This window comes from Engystomops pustulosus, chromosome 3 (genome assembly GCF_040894005.1).
Source record: "Engystomops pustulosus chromosome 3, aEngPut4.maternal, whole genome shotgun sequence".
Taxonomy (NCBI): Eukaryota; Metazoa; Chordata; class Amphibia; order Anura; family Leptodactylidae; genus Engystomops; species Engystomops pustulosus.
In genome coordinates, this window is record NC_092413.1 from 58,300,232 (window position 1) to 58,322,769 (window position 22,538).

The 22,538-nt window shown below is 41.5% G+C and overlaps 1 protein-coding gene and 1 long non-coding RNA gene across 3 annotated transcripts in view; one reads left to right on the forward strand and one right to left on the reverse strand.

The window, feature by feature from the left end:
• The window catches only part of LOC140121381 (uncharacterized), a 46,017-nt gene that overhangs the window by 17,950 nt on the left and 5,529 nt on the right, over positions 1-22,538 (forward strand). Inside the window, exon 2 of the long non-coding RNA XR_011854078.1 lies at positions 8,630-8,753. This is a non-coding gene — a long non-coding RNA (uncharacterized lncRNA). The remainder of the gene's footprint in view (positions 1-8,629; positions 8,754-22,538) is intronic.
• Positions 1,468-18,165, reverse strand: STX11 (syntaxin 11). Of its 2 annotated transcripts, none has more exons than XM_072140869.1 (2): positions 17,762-18,165; positions 1,468-2,576 (listed from the first exon to the last, which is right to left on the reverse strand). In XM_072140869.1, the coding sequence occupies exon 2, from the start codon at positions 2,569-2,571 to the stop codon at positions 1,714-1,716; it is 858 nt and encodes a 285-aa protein (XP_071996970.1). In that variant the 5' UTR covers positions 2,572-2,576; positions 17,762-18,165; the 3' UTR covers positions 1,468-1,713. The 2 variants fall into 2 exon arrangements, with proteins under 2 accessions (XP_071996970.1, XP_071996969.1); XM_072140868.1 differs by lacking the exon at positions 17,762-18,165 and adding an exon at positions 6,021-6,123.

Genomic DNA, 22,538 nt, shown 5'->3' on the forward strand with positions numbered 1-22,538 from the left:
CAGTGTAAACTGTCAGAGCATGCAGGCACGTGCGCAGACAGTTTACAGTCAGACCTGGAAGGTGTCCGACTGCTCAGAACATCGGGCATCCCCGGGGCACTCGGGCGACCTCCTCGGGGCTGTCCAGAAGTGGATCGGATCCCCCGGTAAGCGGCACGGGGGATCCGATCTATAGGGGGAAGACCCTTACACGCCATCCTTGACCGCGGCGTGTAAGCGGTTAACCCCGTGATATGAGTAGTGATCGATCGCGGGTGTTAGCTGACAGCCGCTGCTTCCGGGGCCGGCTCAGTTTGTGAGCCAGTGCCAGAAGCAGAATGTTATAGCACGTCCCAGCGCGGGAAGTATATACCCGCATGGACGTACTTTAATACTTTATGAAAGTCAGCTTTCACCAGAAGCTGGAAGAAGCATTCAGTGCTACGGTCACACATATTTTTGTTATGTCGTCCCGTTTGTCTTTTTGGTGATACATTGCCTTTATGAATTATTTCAATAGAGACATGAACAATATTAGCAACCTCCTGTGATTTACAGTGGGTATGGAAGGTATTCAGACCCCTTTAAATTTTTCACTGTTTCTTTGCAGCCAATTGGCAAGATCAAAAAATTACAGTTACAAGCAATCCAAAAAAAATCTGATCTAATCTTAAATATATTGGAAATGTATACTTCCATATGGGAATAGTTGAAAAAGCTATTTATTGTATTTTTATAGATGGCCTAGGCCAGTGATGGCGAACCTTTTAGAGACCGGATGCTTAAACTACAACTGAAACACATTTATTGTAAAGTGCCAGCACAGCAATTTAAGTAGTAATTTATTGCTACCTGTTCTACCACAACTTCAATTATATCGGCCTCTTGAGGACAATAAAACAGTTGAAAGAAGAAGGGCAAATTTGGACTAATGTTGTAGCATCTCGCCATGGTCCCCATGTACAGTAACAAACGTGGAGCTCTAAAGATCATCCTCCCCTTGCCACATGCTCTACCTCTTCCTGCAGTCCCAAGAAATCAAGAAAGTGTTGCTTTAAAATAGCACTGAGAGCAGCATTTCTTGAGTTGCTTGGGACCGCAGGATGATTCTTTCAGTTCTATGTCGAGTGCTATGTTGATGGCTTGGGTGCCCAAAAATAGAGCTCCGAGTGCCAACTCTGGCACCTGTGCCATAGGTTTGCCACCACTGGCCTAAGCCCAGTACACATTTGCTTCAGGGAATCCAAGGCCAAGCCTCACAGATCCCTTCAGAAATTACTGACATAATAGCACAGTCCACGTTACAATGGAATTTTATCTAGTATAAATGCCAGTTCTTAAGACAAACGTCATGTCAGAGTTTGTTAGGTCAGATGACAGAACAGAATAACCAATATGGAGGAGAACAGAACCGTAAACAACTGCATTACGCAAATGTAGTGAAAACCAAAGCTTGTACAAATGAGTGTAGAACACTTATGTTAAAAATGTTTTAAACATTCTTTTTTTTTTTATTAAGAAAGTTCTTTAAAGCAACCCCATAAGTTTTCATGCTCAACATATAAAACATTTATGCAAAGAATAAAATACTTCTACATGTAACCACCTTGTACAACAATTTTAGTCTTCCTCAGTAGTAACGAATATGAAGAAATGTAGAAAAAAAAAAAAAAAAAAAAGGCACTTAAATAGCACTGCAAATTTAAATCAGTAGCCTATTATTATCAATGTTCTTCAGTCGCAGCAAGGACAACAACAACAGAACAATTTGCGGCATGGATGCTTCTTCTTATACTCAACAGCTTGTTTGATTTGGGTTTTTGCTGCTTCGACATAATCTTTAACTTTTTCCATGTTTAACTCGACAACATTCAAAGTTTCTGCCTGTTCTTCAACCAGTAGAGCCATCTGTAAGAAGAGATCATGAACCTCTTTTATACGAGTCTCCAGCTTTATGAGCTCTTTATGCCGCGTTTCTATTTCATTTAGAGCTGAACGTGCAACTTTAACATCCGAGAGAAGATTTTCAGAGAAGACATCCCATTTTCCTTTCTCAATCATGTCTTCAATCTGGTTTCCTGAAACATCTTTCCCCATAATTTCAAGTTGGCGCTGGATTCGGATTTTGCAGTTCTCCCGTTGAACCATTTCAGCTTCATTGTATTCAACCATTGCTTGTTGGAAAGCCCGTGTAAGGGTCATATACTGAGCTTTAGACACACGAGCTATGACTGAACTTTCCCCATATTTGCTTTCAGCATCTTCACTGAGGTTTTTGAGACTCTGGAGTTTCCGGTGGATGCCTTCTCCCCGTAGCTTAATGTCTTTAGCTATACTGTTGGAGTCCCTTTTTATGCTGCTAAGGCGACGCATTGAGGTAAGAAAGCGTGTGGTTTGCTTCCCCAAGCGTTTCACATCAACCTTTAATAAATGGTTTTCTGTTCGGATAAGTTGTATATCTCGGTATAAGACTTCTAAAGAATGGTCAGTTTCAAACATAGCAACGTCTTGTGGAAAGAATTCATCGCTACTTTCAACATATTGATTATGAAGCCTTGCATATTCCAGTAGCTCGTTAAGACGGTCCTTCATGATGACTGTGAAAGAAATAACAAAGTGTGAATATGGAAATAGCAATAATATAATAAATAACAACTGGGGCATTGATGCCGATTACAGCTTAAAGATAAAGCACATAGAGATACATAGACTTCCTGTTCTACTCATGAAGTGTGATCAGCTTCAGCGATATTACAGATGTTTTGGGTGTGTCTAATAAACAGTCAGTCTCTATTTTTACATTAGCCCCTTTCACAAAGGGTGACTAATGTCATGATCAGATGTTACATCCTACACTATAACATAGATAATACAGTTGGCTTCCAGTGTGATTGGCTACAACTTACATAGCAAAGTTCACATGTTACCTACTCTGAATGGTAAATGTCATATTACACAGAAAAATACATTTCATAAGCTACAAAAACGATGGGCTCTTAAGCAGCTACATTGCTTGAATATTATGGGGCCCAAAATAGGCAGCTCATTTAGTGGAAGCCCTAATAGGAAGCCACAATTCCATTTTTACGATTTGTTGTGTTTTTAAATCATGTGTAATAAAATTATACTTTTAGTATGGTGTTTTTCCTCTGTTTCTATTGTTTAGGACATGCTATTTTTAAATAGACTTGATAAAATAGTGCTTGGGGAGGGGGATGGGAGACAGACCTGCACAATTATGCATTGAAAGTATTACATTTAGTGCAGCTATATCTGTATTTCAGTCACGGGCACAAGCCACCAAGTCTGTAAAAATAAAGGCTAGATATTGCTATGGTACAAACAAGAAGATTTATAACTGTTGCTTTGTAGGTTCTAAAATATTAAAACTTTTTAATGTATGTGTATTTTAGATAAAACTAGCCAGAACTTCCTACCACAAAGTTCAAGGAAGTTGCAACAGCACAGATTAACATCATAGTGAACAAACGGACTATAGCATTATGAAAGGGCCTTTACCAACCAGCAATTCTGACAAACTAATATTAAGCAACTGGTACGCAAAGCAATGAGAAAAAGCCAAAAAGAATAAAACTACTTTGTCCAAATTAACTGCAATAAGTAGCTTAAAGCCACGCTCAAGAATATCTGATTAGAGAAAATAGAACGGCTGCATCGTCTGGAGCAGCACAAAGATGTTGAAATCTCCACTGCACTTTCTAAGTATAAAACCTTTAGCCATTGGGGCAACCTTGTTACATATGCATATTCCTTATTTTCTAGTTAAAAGCGGTTTTCGCTGTAGATGGCCTCACCTGCCCACATTTATTAACCCCTTAACGACCTGGCCATTTTTGTTCCTCCCTGCCCCCACCCCCCACCCCATTTTTCATACTGTTCTGCATCCAGTCAGGGGGCAGAGTTATTGTCCCAACAGTCGAGGGAGGCATTCTTCACCATGGCCACCTCGTCAGCTAACTACACCTCCTTATCTGCATGTACGCACAGCAAGCTCTGCCTCCTTATTGAGGAAGCAGCGCTTATTCTGCTCATTGTTACAGCCGATGAAGCTACAGCACTGAGGAATGAAAATTACATTAGAATGACATGGAAATGCATAAAGTCATTTTAACTGTAGTCCAAGAATAACAATTTTTAAATATTGATAGATTGGAACTTTTGGACACAACGATACCCAACATGTTTATTTTTAGATCAATTTTAATCCCTTCCCGACGCACGCTGTATTAGTAAGGCGCGCCGGGTCCCTGTGCATGGAGAGGGCTCGCGGACCAAGCACTCTCCATAGCCGGTAAGTCTTTGCTGCATATTGCAGCAAAGGCTTACCGGTAACACCCACGATTGGTGCTAGCAACATTTCCAGCGGCTTCAAAAAGATGGCGGCGCATGGGTCGCGGATTGCCGCTCACAGTGACGTCATCAGGGAGCGCGATCCGTTGGCATGACAATCTGAGGCGGTCTTGTTTTAACCAATTCATTACAATGTGCTACTAGCACATTGTAATGAAGGAGGAGGAAAATCCCCTGTAGTATGGCAGTATATGATAGCATCGATCAGACAACTTTGGGTTAAAGTACCCTAGGGAGTCTGAAAAATCGTAAAAATGAAAAAGTTTTAAAAAAAAAATTAAAAACCATAAAAAAATTCAAATCACCCCCCTTTCCCTAGAACTGCTAAATATTAATAAAACAGTAAAAATCATAAACACATTAGGTATTGCCACATCAGAAAAAGCAGATCTATCAAAGTATAATAACGTTTTTTCACAGCGTTTAACCTAGTAACAGAAAATAGTGCCTAAAATAGTGCCCAAAAAAAATATTTAAAAAAAAAATAAATAAAAAGTGATCAAAAGGTCGCACAGTCTAAAAAGTACAGCAATGAAAAAGCCATCAAAATTCACAAAAAATGACACCACCCACATCTCCATACACCATGAAAAAGTTATTGGCACCAGAAAATTTGTACAGGAGGTTTTAATTTTTGTAAATGTATGAAAACATAAAACCTATACAAATTTGGCATCTCCATGATTGCACCGACCCAAAGAATAAAGTAGATCTGTCATTTGTGGCGCACAGTGAAAGCAATAAAATCCAACCCACAAAAACGTTGCAAATGCGTTTTTTCACCATTTTCATTGCATTTGGAATTTTTTTCCTGCTTCCTAGTACATGGCATGGAATATTAAATACTGTCACTATGAAGTGCAATTTGATACGCAGAAAATAAGCCATCATACTGCTCTTTATTTGGAAAAATAAAAGTTATAGATTTTTGAAGGTGGCGAGTGAAAAATGGAAGCGAAAAAAACAAAAAAAAAAAAAAAAAGGGCCAGGTAGTTAAGGAAAACACCCACCACAAAAAAAAAAAAACACAGTTTTTAAAATATGCAGTTTACCTCTAAAGTGCTGCTGTGGGCATCGGTCTAGCCCACCTTCAGGGGCAGCATCTATTTCAGAGCACCATGTCATTTTCACTTAGACGATGGTGTGTGTGCCCCTCCACTCTTCAAATCGGATACTGTTGACCTTTGCCAAGATTATTCCTTCAATATTAAAGTATTTTAGAGTTCTGGCAAACCCCTTTAACTTACTTTTATAAAATATCATGTTCGGCCTTCTTCAGAAACCTGTGTTTAAAAGCTTTTTTTTTTTTCTATACACATTATCCAAACAATTTTTCAAGTCCTACATAAATGTCTATATTGAAAATGAAGGAAAAAATAAATAAATAAATATCAAAATGAGCTACTTGTAAGGAGTTTCAATTACAAAAGAAATGATCAATAAAAAAAAAAAAAAAAGTTATACCATTCGACTTTGTCCAAGGGACTCATTGTTCCTTGATTATCTAAGCCATTCCTGGACATCCACCAATACATTAACACGTACCATATGGCGCTACAGTCAATAACAATACTCTATTTTTACAGATTAGGTGAAATGTACATTTATGCAATTTCAACAGTTAAAAAGCCCAATCAGACAATCCCTGTAGACAGGACAAGAAAACTAACCTGTATTTTGTGCCTGATCACTTCTTGTATCCTCCATCTTGGATAAGGATCATCACCAAGCAGTAAACTACATTAAATACTCTGACCGTGCAGACACTGACAGCTTATGAAGGGGCATGTAGTTCTAGCTTTTTTTCAGAGACCAATCAAATGACTCATGGTTACCAAAAAGGAAAAAGGGGATGCTGATAAAGCAAGACATAGAAGAAAAATAGAGAAGTGCCTGCTATTTAAACTTCTTAAAAATGTCAGAGTGATTGGCAGCAGACTCATGGGGAGATAGGTGTAGCTCATTTGGATCCAACGTGTTGTACAAACAACTTTACAAAAACATTTTTATTGCCATTTTGTATAATGTTCATTCACATGGTAAAAGTAAGAATTCACAGGTTGATCCTGCTGGTCAAAAAAAATAAAAAATCATTTTGTAACACAGCAATAGGATGTAGGTCGCAATTCTGTTCTCATGGATGGTAAACATCTCAATAGAGGAAACTGTTTGTGAAAGCAGAGAAACGTAGCCGTATAGTATGGCAGGTTGTAGGTGCCATATTACAGACCTTGAATACAGTGATTAAAGGGGACCTGTCAAATTGAACAGTTATTTATGACCTGCATGTTAATGTGCGAGTAAATCTATCCAGATAAATGGATATAAAAATTGTTAAAAATTCACATTTGCTCAGTCCTTAGTTGTCTAGTAGACGATACTAGATAAAGATGATAGTCAGTACTAGCCACTGAATAGACTTGAAAGGCAAATGAATGACAAATCTGCTTAGCTCCTTCTGCTGTATGATATGCTGTCCACAAAACACACTGCAGTTCTAGGGGCACAGGTTCTCTTTAACCACAGGATAACAAACCAATTCTCAATAAAGATCTGACAACATAAATACCACCGCAGGAGCCGAAGCTAAAATGTAAAATATTTTCTAAAATACATAAGTGTAAACTTCTTGAAGAATGAGGCAAAACTTGTTGTACTAGCTTTCATGCAATATGGAAAAACAAAAATGCAAGAAAATGAATAGACACCCAAAATATTATTACTTCCATACCTATAAAGGAAAACTAAAATTTCTGACAGATGGGGGTTCATTTCGTATAATAATATAGTTAAGATTATTTAAAACCCCTTGCTGTAGAGTATCATTATTAATGTAATTCTGTGTGCCCCTCCCCGCACATACACACCAATCAGTTGAGTGCGGGTCTGTGTCAAAACCCTATGATGACCCATTGATATGCAATGTAAAGCCTTGATAGACTGAGAAGAGGCTGGAATGTTGTGGCTTCTTCAAACAGATGACTGATGAGGTGAGAACAACAGCGCAGCTGAAAATTAGGAGGTCTCCTGGGCCGGGTTAAAGCGAGAACGCATAGGGCATAAGTCCTAAGGCCTCATCCACATCATTGTGAGTAGAGCCTCCACTACTCCTCCTGCCATAGCCACGATTAAGTGCAGAAATTCTCAGTATGGGACTTCCCCTACCTGCGTCCCACTCGGACCTAGGAGGGAAGCACGGCGGCTGCATGAGGTCACTGTCTCACTTCCTTCCACCTCCATCTTCCCGCAGCAGTACTGTATCAGAGGCAGGGCGTGGGCACCTATGCCTATATCGGCCACTGCATGGGCTCCAGTGCCTACATCGGTCACCATGGAGGATCTCTAGGGCACCTAGAGAAAAGTATTAAGTTTGTGCTACTAAGGTAAAGGAGGTGATCATAATGCTGTGAGGAGCCAAACATTTTTATGTTGCTAAAGAAGCTGACATGGTGACCAGGTAGGAGGAGGAAATGAAAGAGTCTCCACCGAGGAGCTCATAATTCTGCAGCATTTCCTCTGTGATGTGGCTCTTATAAGAGGGAGCTACATGGAGACAGTCTGATGCTGGATTATAAATATGGCACAGAATAAGACACTGGGGGAGATTTAACAATGTGACTCAGGTTCCACCAGTCTCTAGCTGGAAAACACTTGTTTGCTGCGCCAGATTCATCCCTGCCATGATGAATTCTGGTGCGGTATAAGGCTGTCTGTTCCTGCTTTAGACCTACATCTATATCACAATCTTCGTTCTGGTCCCTTTACTTTGAGTGATGCCATTTATTTTGCATATATTTGGAAAAATTGGCTTAATTTGTGGAGGCGTGGTTCTGGACATGTACATAATAATCATAACTCTGGTACAGTAACTATGTAGTAACCTTCCTGGTTCCATATCCATGAAGTAGATACAAAACAAAAATGCTCATCTGCATTACTGCATGATCTACGGGACACAAAGGGGGTCTTGGTAAAGAGGGCGAGGGCCCCATTAAGAATTTCCCTCCGGGATCCAGTGGACTCTAGTTCTGCCACCGCCTGTCACTCAGCATTACTCTACTAAACCTTCAAGTAGGGTATGAAATATCCTTACTAGAGCTCCATCTTATGCTCCTCCGTTTATCTATAAAATATCTACCCCAGAGTCCATTTTCATGAGAGGAGTAAAGTTAAGCAGTTGCAGGGGTAGTGTCAATTCAGAAGCCCCTATATCCTGTTCTATAGTACCTAAAAACAAGTGTTTTCTGTCATTTTAAAAGATAACAATCTTATCTTTCAGGGTGCAGTCACACCTCGCATCTGATGGGTTTCAAAATGCATTCCACCAGCTGGAGAGAGAATTGCCCAAACTGCGGCTGCGGGTGCATGGAGTGGGCTCACGGGATGAGCCCTCTCCAAAGCCGGTAAGTCTTTGCTGCAAATCGCTGCTGCACACCCGCACATCTTGTTGGAGATTGCCGCTCCCAGTGACTACATCGGGGAGTGGCGATCGTTTGCCATGACGGCCTCAGGTCTTCCGAAGGCCCAAGGCTGTCTGGATTTAACCCATTCATTACTATGTGCTAATTGCACTTTGTAATGAATGAGGAGGGAAATCCACATATACTGCCATGTAGTATGGCAGTATATGATAGGATCAATTAGTTAAAGTACCCTAGGGAGTCTCAAAAATAGTCGAGTCAAATAACATTGTTTTATTTGTATAATATATATTAAAATCCCTAATAACATAGAAACATACGGTTTCAATATGTCTCATAAAGATGTATGATTTTTTTTATGTTATTTAACATAATATACAACAACAATAGGGTGTGCTGAACACTGGTGCTTTGGACACCTACAAATTGTGACTTTCACTTGTTTTTTGATACTCTAAACTATCCATCAGCTCCGTTTTCGGACCTCAATTGGTGGGAAGGATATTTGTTCAGTAGCCCCCCCCCCCCCAAAAAAACTTATTTTCTATAAATGAGAACCTAGATTGGAACTGTAAGATGTCGAATAGGAAATAAAAACATGGCTTCTGAGGTGGCAATACCCCTGCAACCTCATCAACTTTACTCATCTAAAGTCTTATGTGATGGACTTTTGAGGAAAATTTTATTTCACTTTTTTCTGAGCCCACTACAAAAAGGCGCGAATGCATTTTTCACCAATTTCCCTGCATTTGGAATTTTTTCCCCCCCACTTCCTAGAGCATGGCATAAAATATTAACCAATTCACGACCAGCCGCTGTGTGTTCACAGCGCGCATCGGATCCCGATGCATGGAGAGGGCTCACAGGCTGAGCCCTCTACATAGCCTGTAAGTCTTTGCCGCATATTGCAGCAAAGACTTATGGGCAACACCTGCAATCGGTGCTAGCACTGATCGCAGGTGTTGTCCTGACGATAGCCGCCAGCAAAGCCACATGGGCGCTGCCATCTTGCCGTGGATCATCGCTCCCCGTGATGTCATCGGGGAGTGGCGATCCGTTGCCACAACAGCGTCGGGTCTTCTGAAGACCCGAGGCAGTCTCGTTTTAACCCTTTCATTACAATGTGCTATCAGCGTGCGGCTGACATCATGGTGCCTGCGACAGACCGCGCGGGTACACGGAACCGATGCTGGGGCCGCAATGGATAGAAGAGCCCTTACGGTACCCCTCAGCAGGTCGAGTGCACTTTGTTTTTTTTCCTACAAACATCATATTAGGGGCTTGAAGGCTGTATGCTACGGGGGCTGTGACCAATGCATTTCATACCCTCGGCTTACACACGAGTCAATAGGATTTTCCAGTTTGTGATAAAATTAGGAGCCTCGGCTTACACGGTAACCATAAATCTGCTTTTTGGCTTGAAATTTTAAGCCTTCAAGATATAGCAATGAAACAGATTGAAAAGTAAAGTTCCCTCCAAACCCTATAGTTCTTTTGAAAGCAAACAACTGTACCACCATCTTGCAACTTTGTGACAAACAAAAATTATAAAAAAAAAAAAAAAAGCATTGAAAATATGAAAACATACATCCAGAGTTTCGGCTCCTAGAATAGGTGCTTGGCCACAGAGTTGCCACCCTGTGAGATATGCCCTTGGCAGGGAAAAGGTTAAAGGGGATATGCAGGCTTAAAGAAAAAAAAAGAAGAAGGTTTATATAAGGCTTTAGGAGGCTAGAAAAACAAAAATATTTATTCACCACCTACAGCGCTTCTATTCACCTGTGGCGTGGCCCATCACTTTCAGACACGGTTTACAGAGCTCCCGTCTCAACCACTGCCGTGCACCTGCTACACATATAGGCTACATGCACATGAATGTGTGCTATGTTGTTACCAAGTGGGTTACTTACAGAAACATTTTACCTATTTTTTTTCTTTGCTTCGGATGATAAAAATCAGATCAAAGTCACGTGGGCCAGGTAGAAGAATCAGTCTGGACGCAGAGCGCATTGGTCTTCTGTTTCAGTAGAGACTGGTTTATGCCAGAAGCCTTAGTGGTTCTTCTGCCCCATTTCTAGCTGACAGGGCTTTCAGACCACAGATTCATGGAAATACCAAGCATGCAGAAAGAAGACTAGATTCATATGCAACTGTGATAAGGAAAAGGTGGGGAAAGATGAAAATTACTCCTACAGGTAACTGGATTTTCCGTAGGCCTCCACAACAGCACCAACAGGAGGGATTCACCGCCTCTCCTGGTGCTATACTACAGAATGTTTTTTTTCCCTTCAGGTGGGAACCCCCAGTGCCATTGTGGAGGCCTACATTTGGAAATCCAATTACCGGTAAGAGTAATTTCCTTGTCCTTGTGCAAATCGGCTCTATAGATGCCTACGTTTTTTTTCTGCCCAGGAGGTAGATACGGCTCAAGTAGAATTTTAGTTGCTTGGGGATAGGCAAGCTGAGGAAATGGTAGACTTTATCTAGTTTGTTATCGTGGACTTGCTTGGTGCAGAGCACTTGCGGTTTCCCTGGAATTGTAATTAGAGATCATACAACTTTCTGAAGTTTATAGTAACTTCCAAGTATGTTAGGATACATCTTCTCACATTTAAGGTGTGGTATTGCTCCTATGTGGAGGAAGGATGTTACAGAATGATGGCAGGACAACTTCTTGTTGGGCGGTTCAATAAGCAATAATATAAGTTTAATATTATGTTTGACGACAGAGGGTGTTTCTGAGGGAAGTTGATGTTATCGTGTGCGGCCATCTATCAAACGACGGCAAAATAAATTGCAGACTGATTGATTGGTTAGTTTGGATTTGGCAGCCATTTGAGAAGTGTTTTGTGATTTCTGCCAAGATGGAAAAAGAGCAGTATCGTTTGGTAATTTGCTTTTTGTTTTTGGATGGGAAAAAATGCGAGGAGATAAAACTAAAGTTGGATGCGTTTTATGGGGACACTTCATCTATGACCACAGTTAGATATTGGTTCAACGAATTTAAACGTGGGCGATGAGGAGCGACCAGGACACCCGGCAGACGTGGTTACAGAGGAAATCATTCAAAAGTCCACGACATGATACTCGCTGATCGATGAACGACAGCGCAGAGGCCGTACACATGTCGATCGGAATGGCAATTTTACATAAGTTGGCAATGAAAAATTGTCGGCCCGATGGGTGCCACGATTGCTCACGGTGGACAACAAGCGGATGCACTGCTAACTTCAAAACAATGTTTGGAGCAATTTAAGCGAATTGTCACCATTGATGAAACCTGGAATCATCATCATTACACACCAGAAACTAAGCAACAATCAAAACAAAATGGATACCTCCCGGTGAATCTGCTCCAAAGAAGGTGAAGACTGTCCCACCGGCTGTAAAGGTCATGACGACGATTTTTGGGATGCGAACGGCGTCATCCTTATCCAGTGAGTTAAGGACAATGTGTCCTTCCAGTTGCTCCTGCCATAAAGCCATGGACCTGGCAGTACAAGTTGCTGCCACGCTGGGTCTAAAGATTGCCGTTGACATTTCCCAGGTTCTCCTGAGAAGGGTTTGCGATTTTTTTATCCACTGTATCCTTAAGGAGGCCTGCGTCCTCAAACGGTAAGGACGCTTTCTTTGAGATGCCTGCAATAGGGGCATCTGCCTTAGGTATTTTGCTCTAGATGTCAGAGTATTTGCTATTAAAGGGGTATTCCCTTTTAGAGTCAGGGATTGTAGGTTTTTTCACTGGGTCTTGCCATTTCTTGAAGATGAGCCCTGATATGGTTTTGTGTACTGGGAACACTCTGCATTTCTTGCTACCTAGTCCATGGAGCATCTTGTCCTAGACAGTCATAGGTTGGATCTGGTCTTCAAGGTCCATTGTCATACGAACTGCTCTAAGGATTTAATCTGTGTCCCCCATAGAACACAGGGGTAGTCCTGTAGGGTCTTCCTGACTCATCTAGGAGACGCTGTTCCACCAGCTCTGGTGGTTTAATGTAGGCTCAGACCTGCCTCCCAGGGAGGACTTGAAAAATCGCACCTAACGTTCAAATGCCCATCCTACAAAAATAAGAGTATGCATAAAAAAAAAAAACCATGTCCACATAAAGTAGACATTCGGTTAATGTTAGTTATTAAGTTTTGCTGTTATGACTATGTGGAAAAAGTAGAACATTTTAAAGTTCGAAAATCTGATTTTCTCATAAATAAATGCAAAACATACCACCAAAATTTTTCAACTAACATGAAGTACCATGTGTCACGAGAAAACAATTTTAAAATAGCTTGGCTATGTTAAAGTGTTTCAAAGTTATAACCATTTATAGTGACACAGGGCAGATTTGAAAAAAATGGGCCGTGTCAGGAAGGTGAAAAGTGGCTTCGGCATTAAGGGGTTAAAAAGTATGACATTTTGAAAATGTTATCCACACACTGCATATCTTTCCAATGTTCTTACTGAAATTCTAAGATCTGCAACTGGCTTCCAAATTTCACGTGTGACACATACAAATTAGTTGTGTTTGTTTACACTTTCATGGAGGAGCCCTGATGGCATCTCCACACGAAACGCATTATGTGAAGAACTGTCATACGTAATTTATTGCTGCGGATCACAGTTAGGAAATAAACCTTTGCACTGCATATGCCGAGCTCTCCCCTCTCCGGCTGTGGCAAATTCATGCAACAGAAACCAACCAATTGAGAATATTTTTTCATGCTTGCTGCATTAATTGCTACAAGATTACTGCTTATAGTCTCCAGCAAAAAGGTAGAGTATTTACAGGGAGGCAAAGGCAATTCAGAATACACAAGTATTTTAGTTTACATTTAATTAAAAAAAAAAAAAAAAATCACAATAAAACATAAATCTTTTCATTTTGCTACGTGAATGACCCAGTCCTAGCTGGATTACAAATGCTGTTTATACCAATCAGACCAATAGGAGTGAGGCATGGAGAGAAGTTTAGCAGCAGCTGGTTAGATGATACTATTATGACACAGTAAAGGTGCAGGTGGTGAAGCTGCAATTTTCTTGTAAATGATTTGTGATAGAAGTGGAGTCAATACAATAGAAATGATTTCCACGCCTTTCAAATTAAACATTTGAGGTAGGGCACAAATAAACCCAATATAAATGTGCAAACTGATACAAATCAGCGTAAACCAAAGACACTGAACTTTACGCATTGTGACTTGAGCAGTGGTGTTAGTCAGGATATCATAAAACATTTCAGCCAGTACGAGGCAAATTTACCTGTTGAATTTTGGCAGAAATTAAATACAGGGAATTTCCTAAGGAAAAGAAACGTAACACAGGCAGTAGAGAACGGAAGTGACAGGAGGCAGAAATAGTGCTAGATCTCAGGATCAGCAATCTGGGAATGCAAGGAATAGGTTGCAAGAACTTTCCCCTAGTCTATAGAATTTTATGTTTTGTAACTTGCTTTTCCTGTTAGCAATCAAGCCGCAAGACCTTACATCCACTGCTCATGTACAGAGTATAAACATGCATGAATAAGTGTGCAAAAATTATCCTTTTGTTAATTGGGAGTAGAAACCTTCAGCTCCTGGGTCACATATAAACTAAACATAAGGCCGTACAGGTAAAGTGCCATGTAGCACAAGAATGCCTTTAATTGAGCAATATGGTGGTCTGAATGCAAAATAGGTTTGGCTTCAAAGTTTGGTGCAACGTCTCTTGCCAAGTTCCACCGTCTAGTGTCTCCAACTTTATTTGGCAGTACCCTGTTCCAGCTGTGAAATTGGGGAAGAGGACACACTTGTACGTTACCAAAATGCTACCTTGCCTATTAATGTGAATTGGGGACTGATGTCAGGATGAACAACAAGAGCTTCAATGATAGACTTGGAGAAATGTCTGCTGGCCAGTGCCCTCTAGCTTCAGCTTTTCCCTGACTAGGCTTGGTTAGGCACCACACAAACATCTTGAATCATATTTCCCTATGATGTAATAAGTCCCATCCTCAGGACTGTAATCAGTCCATGAAAAACAGGCAGCACATGGACCATTTTTCATGCTGCCTATTGCCTAGACAAGTTCTATTTAGATGAAGCAATTATCTGAGATTATTCTCCTTTAAGGATCTGCATTGTCATATTCAAGGCATTCCCCAATGTGAAAATATACAAAAGGGCGCAGAGGTTTCTAAACAGGACATGTTTTGTGTCTTGACAGAAACGCCTCTTGTAACAAGTTCTCACATGTACCAAAGAAAGAAAACCGGCTTGTGAAACTATACTGCGCCGTCAACACAGACCAGATAGTACAATGGAAAAAATATTGAGGTGGATTTCCCAGACACTATGAGGGAGTATCAATGGTAGAGTACAGAAAGCGCTTGGAATTTCCCAGAGAGGCTTCTCATCGACTTACAGCAAAGCTTTGCTCAATACATTTTTATGGGTAGGCTATGATACTTCAGAGTCACTGCAAGTCAAACAGCTGCCACTTGTCAAGGTTACTCTGATATACACTATGGGTTGTGCTAGAAAAACATGACCCCTGTCAGTAGGTTGTGTTTGGCATTGCATGACTCCACTGAAATAAATTAAGGTGCAATACCAAACACAGACAGTAGCCAAGAGTGGTGCTAATTGTGAAAGGAGTTCTGTCCAACACTGCACAGAAAAAAAAACAAGGACCCAGAACAAAACTCTTTGGGAAAGGCAGAACACATGCAAATACAGATATCTGATATGATGTCTTGTCAATAAAGTGTTTAGGAATTTCTAATTCACCAGTTGCTTGCGAGTCTGAAGATATGGTAGTATAGAAAAGTTAAAAAAGTTAAAATTCAAAGACAAAATCGTTTATGCTCAATTAAACAGATTATTGTCATATGATCATCACTCATCTGATCTTTCAGTAGACAAAATTTTTAGGCTACATTCACATTTCGTTTTTCTGTGTACCCATACGCTGTGGGAAACAAAGGAAAAAAAGATGTAGCAAGCTGTATCATCCACCTACAGTTTGTTGATAATCTATCCATATAATTATATGACTACATAGGATGGCTGTATGTTGAATATTTGTATAAGCAAATGTGAGGGTACCCCATCAAGCACTACTAATGAATGGCCTATCGGTCCACCAGTGGCCCAACTGATCCTTAAACCAGAGGCAGTAAAACATAATGTGAACCTATCCTAAGAGATTCAACCCTTTATGTATTACTTGTGCAAGTCAAATACTAGAAACAAAGAGAAATGCCATGTTGTCCCTGTAGTTTACCTCTAATCTATGTATTCAATGGAGACCCCAATATTAACTGGAGTGTTCATATAAATTGCATGAAGCCATGATGCTCCAGCTACTAAAAAGCTCCAGATTAACAAATAAGACAGTGGGGGTATGCATACCCCTGACATTTATCGGAGCTGCCGATTCATGCTATGCACTGTGGAAGATGTGCACTGTTATATACATATTTTACTGTACAATGTGAAGCATAACATGTAAATAATATTGCACATCCTCCATTCTTTAGCACGGCAAATTAGATGCTGGGGGCCCCTGACACAGCAGGCCCTATAGCAGTAGCTATGGCTGCTACAGCTGTAGTTACACCCCCGAGTAGAAGCTTATATGTAATTGGGCCAAGCCCTTCCTGTTGCACTGGAATTGTGTTTGAATATGCTAACATAAATGTAATGTGTGAACAGAGCCTGAAACAGATGGATCATTCTCCATTCACCGCCTCGTAGTTAAATACACGCATCATGGTTATACAGCTGCCACTTTTTCAAGCTTCCTGAGTTGGCCAACTTAATCATTGCAATGTATCTTAAAGGACATTTACCATCAGAATGAAGGATTGTAATCCAAGCATACAGACATACTAGTGCATGCCAGTCTGGCAGGAGCCGCTCTTCTTTTAGCTTCCTGCACTTGTTTTTAGGAAACGAGCCTGAGGGGCTCCAGACTTTGATAACACCTATGGAACCCAGAGCCCCTCAGACTCATTTGCCTAATTTTAAAAGACTTTTTTTTTTTTTAAATAAAAAAACCATGGTACAAGTAGCTAAAAGAGCAGATACAGTCAGAGGGGGCACACACCACTATGTCAGTGTGCTTGGTTTACAATCCCTGATCTTGGTAAATGCCCTTGAAGTTTTTCCCCTGTGTGATACATGTGATGAGTTGCCTGCTTAGTCTCACTTTTGCGACTTTTTGTGGTGTGCCACTTTTTTTTTAGTCCCAAATGGTAGCGCCCAAAAGTAAGTCTGGGTCTAGAATGCCCTGTTTTGGGACTTATTAGTGCAGGAATGGGACAACTTCAGAGCCCAAAAGTCTCACAAGTTGAACAAACATCTGGGCTACAAAGATAAATCCGGCACACTGCGTAGAATCCTTGAGGAAGCTAAGGGTTCATTCACACGGACGTTGATGGCTACAGACGGCAATGACCGCCAGGCGGTGGTATGGTGCCACACATGGCACTGTTCTGCGCCGTACACCAGGAGAAGACAGACCATGCGCCCGCTGTATCCTATAAATGGGGGGGGGGGGGGGTCACTATACCGCATGTGAATGAACCCTAACTTTGGTACACTGCACCTAAACAAAAAAACAGCAAAAAAAAATTAAAAAAAAAGTCTCACAAAAGAAAAAAAGAGCAATAGTTGTGATACATGTCCCTCATAAAGAGGCAATGGTGGTAACTTTACTAGATTGTGGCTGGTATTTCTGACGGATTTCACCCATATTGTGAGACTCCAGGCCACAATATGAGAAGATACCAATAGCCAAGCCTGGTTCCCTCACAGGTCACCAGGGGCAGAACCATAACCCACTGCTATCAAACTGAAAACACAACTAATTCACATTAAGATATCGTGTAGAAAACCAGGATTAAGGGAAAATTGGAAACTTTTGGTGCTGAGAAAAGGCGAATCAGTTACTCCTGGTAAGCAACCAACTTCATGGATGAGCCACGGCTCTGCTCAATGTCCCCGCCATCACTCACCTGCGGTCCAGCGATCCCCGAAGTGTTACTAAAGAAGTATATCACGGCTCATCTCCCGGGGGGCAGCATGTCCGCCTCAGCAGTCGTGCTCTACAGCGCGTCTCACATACAGGTGCAGGGAGTGACAGGAGGAAGCGGCGTGTGTCACATATATAGTGGGAGAGGAGGTGTTTGCATCACATGGCTGCCTCTGCATTCTCCTCCTGTGATTCCGGTGTGCGCTATGGGTACTGTATGTAATCTCGGGCGGCCATCTCTGTGACTATCCCGCTGAGGTACAGCTTGTTACTACGGCGGGAACCGTGAGCTACGTCACAGATGAATAAGCGCCGCAATGATGGACTCCGGAGGGAGCTGGGGCACGGCGGCCCGGGACCGCTCCGTGTAGTTTCCCTTTTAAGCAAACGGGTTTTGGAATGTGTTCCCTTAGAGGGGGACTGGGACTTTCTTTTAGAGGTTTTCTTAATTTCTCAACCAGACAGTCACTTGCTGTCTGTTTCACCTTCCAGCTGTAGAAACTCCCGGGTCAGAGCCTCACGCCTGCCAGTTACCGGCAGCTGCGGGTCATATACAAGAAAAGATCATGAGAAATCGCAAGCTGCATGAGAGGAGACATTAAGGGCGCGTTCACACCATTAAACGCCATTATTTCTACTTCAAAACTTCATTCTAATGAACCAGGTGAACGCGGCCTGATTCAGATGTATGGCTGCAAAACATGCTCAGTGTGTCATCTGCAGCTGAGACCTGGTCAGGTGGAGATCGCTTGTGGATATGCTAAGGGTGCCGTACCAAGTGGCTTTTTAAAATGCATGTATATCAGGGATTAATTTTAAAACCTACCGTATATACTTGAGTTTAAGCCGAGGCACCTAATTTTAACACATCAAAACTGGGAAAACCTATTGATGTGAAGATAAGGGTGATGCCACACATGGCGTTTTAAACCTGTTTTGAATCAGTTTTTGGCCCATATTTAAGCAAAAAGCATGCGTTTTGCTTAAAAACGGGTACCCCCCCCCAGTGTATAGCCAGTGCCTGTACCCCCCCCCAGTATATAGCCAGTGCCTGTACCCCCCCCCAGTATATAGCCAGTGCCTGTACCCCCCCAGTATATAGCCAGTGCCTGTACCCCCCCAGTATATAGCCAGTGCCTGTACCCCCCCAGTATATAGCCAGTGCCTGTACCCCCCAGTATATAGCCAGTGCCTGTACCCCCCCCAGTGTATAGCCAGTGCCTGTACCCCCCCCCAGTATATAGCCAGTGCCTGTACCCCCCCAGTATATAGCCAGTGCCTGTAACCCCTCCCCAGTATATAGCCAGTGCCTGTACCCCCCAGTGTATAGCCAGTGCCTGTACCCCCCCCCCCCAGTATATAGCCAGTGCCTGTACCCCCCCCAGTATATAGCCAGTGCCTGTACCCCCCCCCCCCAGTATATAGCCAGTGCCTGTACCCCCCCAGTATATAGCCAGTGCCTGTACCCCCCCCAGTATATAGCCAGTACCTGTACCCCCCCAGTACATAGCCAGTGCCTGCATCACTCCTTTATATAGCCAGTGCGCCCCCACCCCCAGCCTAAACAAAAACATAAATTCTGTACTCACCTTTCCGAGGTTTTTTTGTGCTGAAAAACTCGGCTTATACTCGAGTATATACAGTATATAAATTTGGTATCCCCGTGATCGAATCGATCCAAGGAATATAGGAGACATGTAATTTGTGGTGCACAGTGAAAGCTGTAAAATCCAAGCCCATAAGATTGTGCAAATGCATTTTTTTTTTTTAAACCAATTTCACTGCATTTGGAATTTTTTTTTCCTGCTTCCCAGTACACGCAATGGAATATTAAATACTTTCACTATGAATTGCAATTTGTTACAAAGAAAACAAGCCTTCACATACCTGTTGTGTGAGAAAATAAAAAAAATTATAGATTTTTGAAGGTGAGTAGTGAAAAAAAAATGTCTGAATAGAAAATTATGGATGAACCCATGTGTAAATGTAGTTGGACTGGCAAATGATGGATGACTGACTATTGGCTGGCTGATAACCGTATGCAACCAGTATTTTATACGTTCCCACTGACTTCTATGGAGCGCACGGACGCATAGGACATGCTCTATATTTTATATGGCTCAAAAACGGTACAATACGGTACAGTGCACAATACAGCCATTCAATGGAAGGAAAAGAATGGAGACGTACGGTACCCGTATATATGCCCATTTTCACACGTTCGCATGAGTGTAGCCTATTTTATTATGCTATTTATTTATTACATATTTTATTGTATATGTCACCTATGATTTGTAAATAAAAATGATTATGTGTGTAACTGCCATCACTACACAATTTATTTAAAAATGCATTTGAAATGCCACGTGTGAACACAACCTTATGATCATACATCTTTCATGGTCCAGGGTGGTCATATGACCGAGAAGAACTTTGAAGTGGGATGTAAATTGGTTGTATAAAGTCACAATGCAGGAAGTTTAGCATTTATATGAATTTTCCTAACCAGCTTTAAGTAGCACTTTCCTGGTAGTGGTGATGGAAGTACACACTGTGGCACCGTCTCCAATGCAGTGAAATGATGATGTCACCAGCTCTCTGCAAATCTTGAAATGCGCGATGATTACATTCCTTGTGCACTAGGCTGGGTAGCAGTGAAGCTGTGCAAGGAATGTAAGCATCCGGCATTTGGGAGATCCACATAAAGACAGTGACATTACTGACTCTCTTCAAGCTTTGTAGCCGCCTTTCCTTATCCATCAGTTGTCTATGGACTAGAGAAGACTTTAACCCTTTAACGCTTTGCGCCGTAGCTCTACGGCGCAGAGGTATAAGGGATGTATGAAGAGGGCTCACGGGCTGAGTCCTCTTCATACAGAGGTGGGGGTTTTTCATATTGCAGAAAACCCCCACCGCTAATAACCCCTCCGTTGCCGCCGGCAAAGTCGCCGGCGGCATTTAAAAGACGGCAGCGCGCGGGCGCCGCCATCTTTGTTAAGATCGCCGCGCCCCCGAACGTCATCGGGGGCGGCGATCGGTTGCCATGGTAGCCTCGGGTCTTCTTTTGACCCAAGGATACATGGCTTCTGCATATTCATTACAATGAGCCTGTGGCTCATTGTAATGTATAGTGTGCAAAAATGACATACATTGCAATACTGTAAAATTGCAGTATATGGTTGGAGTGATCTGACCATCTAGGGTTAATGTACCCTAGATGGTCTAAAAAATAGTGGGGAAAAAAAGTTTAAAAAATAAAAAAAATTAATAAAATATTAAAAGTTCAAATCACCCCCCTTTCCCTAGAACGGATATAAAACATAATAAACAGTAAAAATCACAAACATATTAGGTATCGCCGCTTCCCAAAATGCCCAATCTATCAAAAAATAAAAACGGTTACGGCCGGCGGTGACCTCCGAGGTAGGAAATGGTGCCCAAATGTCTGAAATGCGACTTTTACACCTTTTTACATCACATAAAAAATTATCAAAATGTCGCACAGACCTCAAAATGGTAGCAATGAAAACGCCGCATCATTTCACAAAAAATGACACCTCACACATCTCCGTGCACCAAAGTATGAAAAAGTTATTAGCATCAGAAGATGGCAAAAAAATTTTTTTTCTTTTTTGTACACATTCGTTTAATTTTTGAAAATGTATTAAAACACAATAAAACCTATATAAATTTGGTATCACCGCGATCGCACCGAACCAAAGAATAAAGCTGAGGTGTTATTTTGAGTGCACAGTCAAAGTCGAAAAAACTGAGCCCACAAGAACGTGACGCACATGCGTTTTTTTTTCAGTTTTTCCACATTTGGAATTTTTTTTCAGCTTCGCAGTACACAGCATGTTAAAATAAATAACATTACGGGAAAGTAAAATTTGTTACGCACAAAATAAGCCCTCACACAGGTCTGTACACGTAAAAATGAAGAAGTTATGGATTTTTGAAGTTGGAGAGCGAGAAATGAGCGGCAAAGCCCTGCGTCCTTAAGGGGTTAAGAAATACTGCCACCTTCAGGTAAAGAAAGGAGCAAAAAGGGACAGTGATCTTTATATTTGCCCCTGGTAAAGCAAAGCATAACTCTGCTTCTAATATAGGACTTAATGGCACAGATTCCCATACATTTCGGCTGCGGTTTTGCCAGGCATCATTGTATAGAGAAATATAACTCTTTTCGGTTGGACAATTTATTAGAAGAGTGACTCATTAAGTGATTCTTTAGTCAGTATCTTATTACATAGGCAGTGCTCAAAGGGACAATGCAGGGCTGGGGTCATGAATTATACTAGTGATTTTCTTAAAAATATGTCCATTCCAGCTCATAACAAACTAAGGCCACATTCACACAATCGTTGCATGACCGCCGGAATTGGATGCACGGTGTGGCACCATTCCATACCTGGGTAAAAGATAGGACATGTCGATGACATGTCCTATCTTTCCCCGTAGTACAATGCCGTGTATCTCTATGTAGAGGGGCGGGGCGAGCAGCGGTCACCCCCTCCTCCTCTCCAGTGCGCCGACGTGTGAATTTAGCCTAATTCTGGCACAGGGGAGGTGAGTACTAATCATCTACCATCAGTGAATCACTAGCTGCCGTTTATAGAGACGATCGGCCCAAAAAATCTGTGTGTGCCTTTTATGTAGAACATTTAGGCCTTAGAGAAACACTTTTTTTTTGTAAAGTAGTCTATAAATGTGAATTCCTGTGTTTTGTTTTTTACCTCAGCAGCAATATTGGTCACTTT

Excerpts from the sequence above, each read along its gene's own strand:
- STX11 (XM_072140868.1), bottom strand. The coding sequence starts at position 6,057 with ATGGAGGATACAAGAAGTGATCAGGCACAAAATACAG. Across the intron at positions 2,577-6,020 it reads TGATCAGGCACAAAATACAG|TCATCATGAAGGACCGTCTT; the intron begins GTTAGTTTTCTT and ends TTTCTTTCACAG.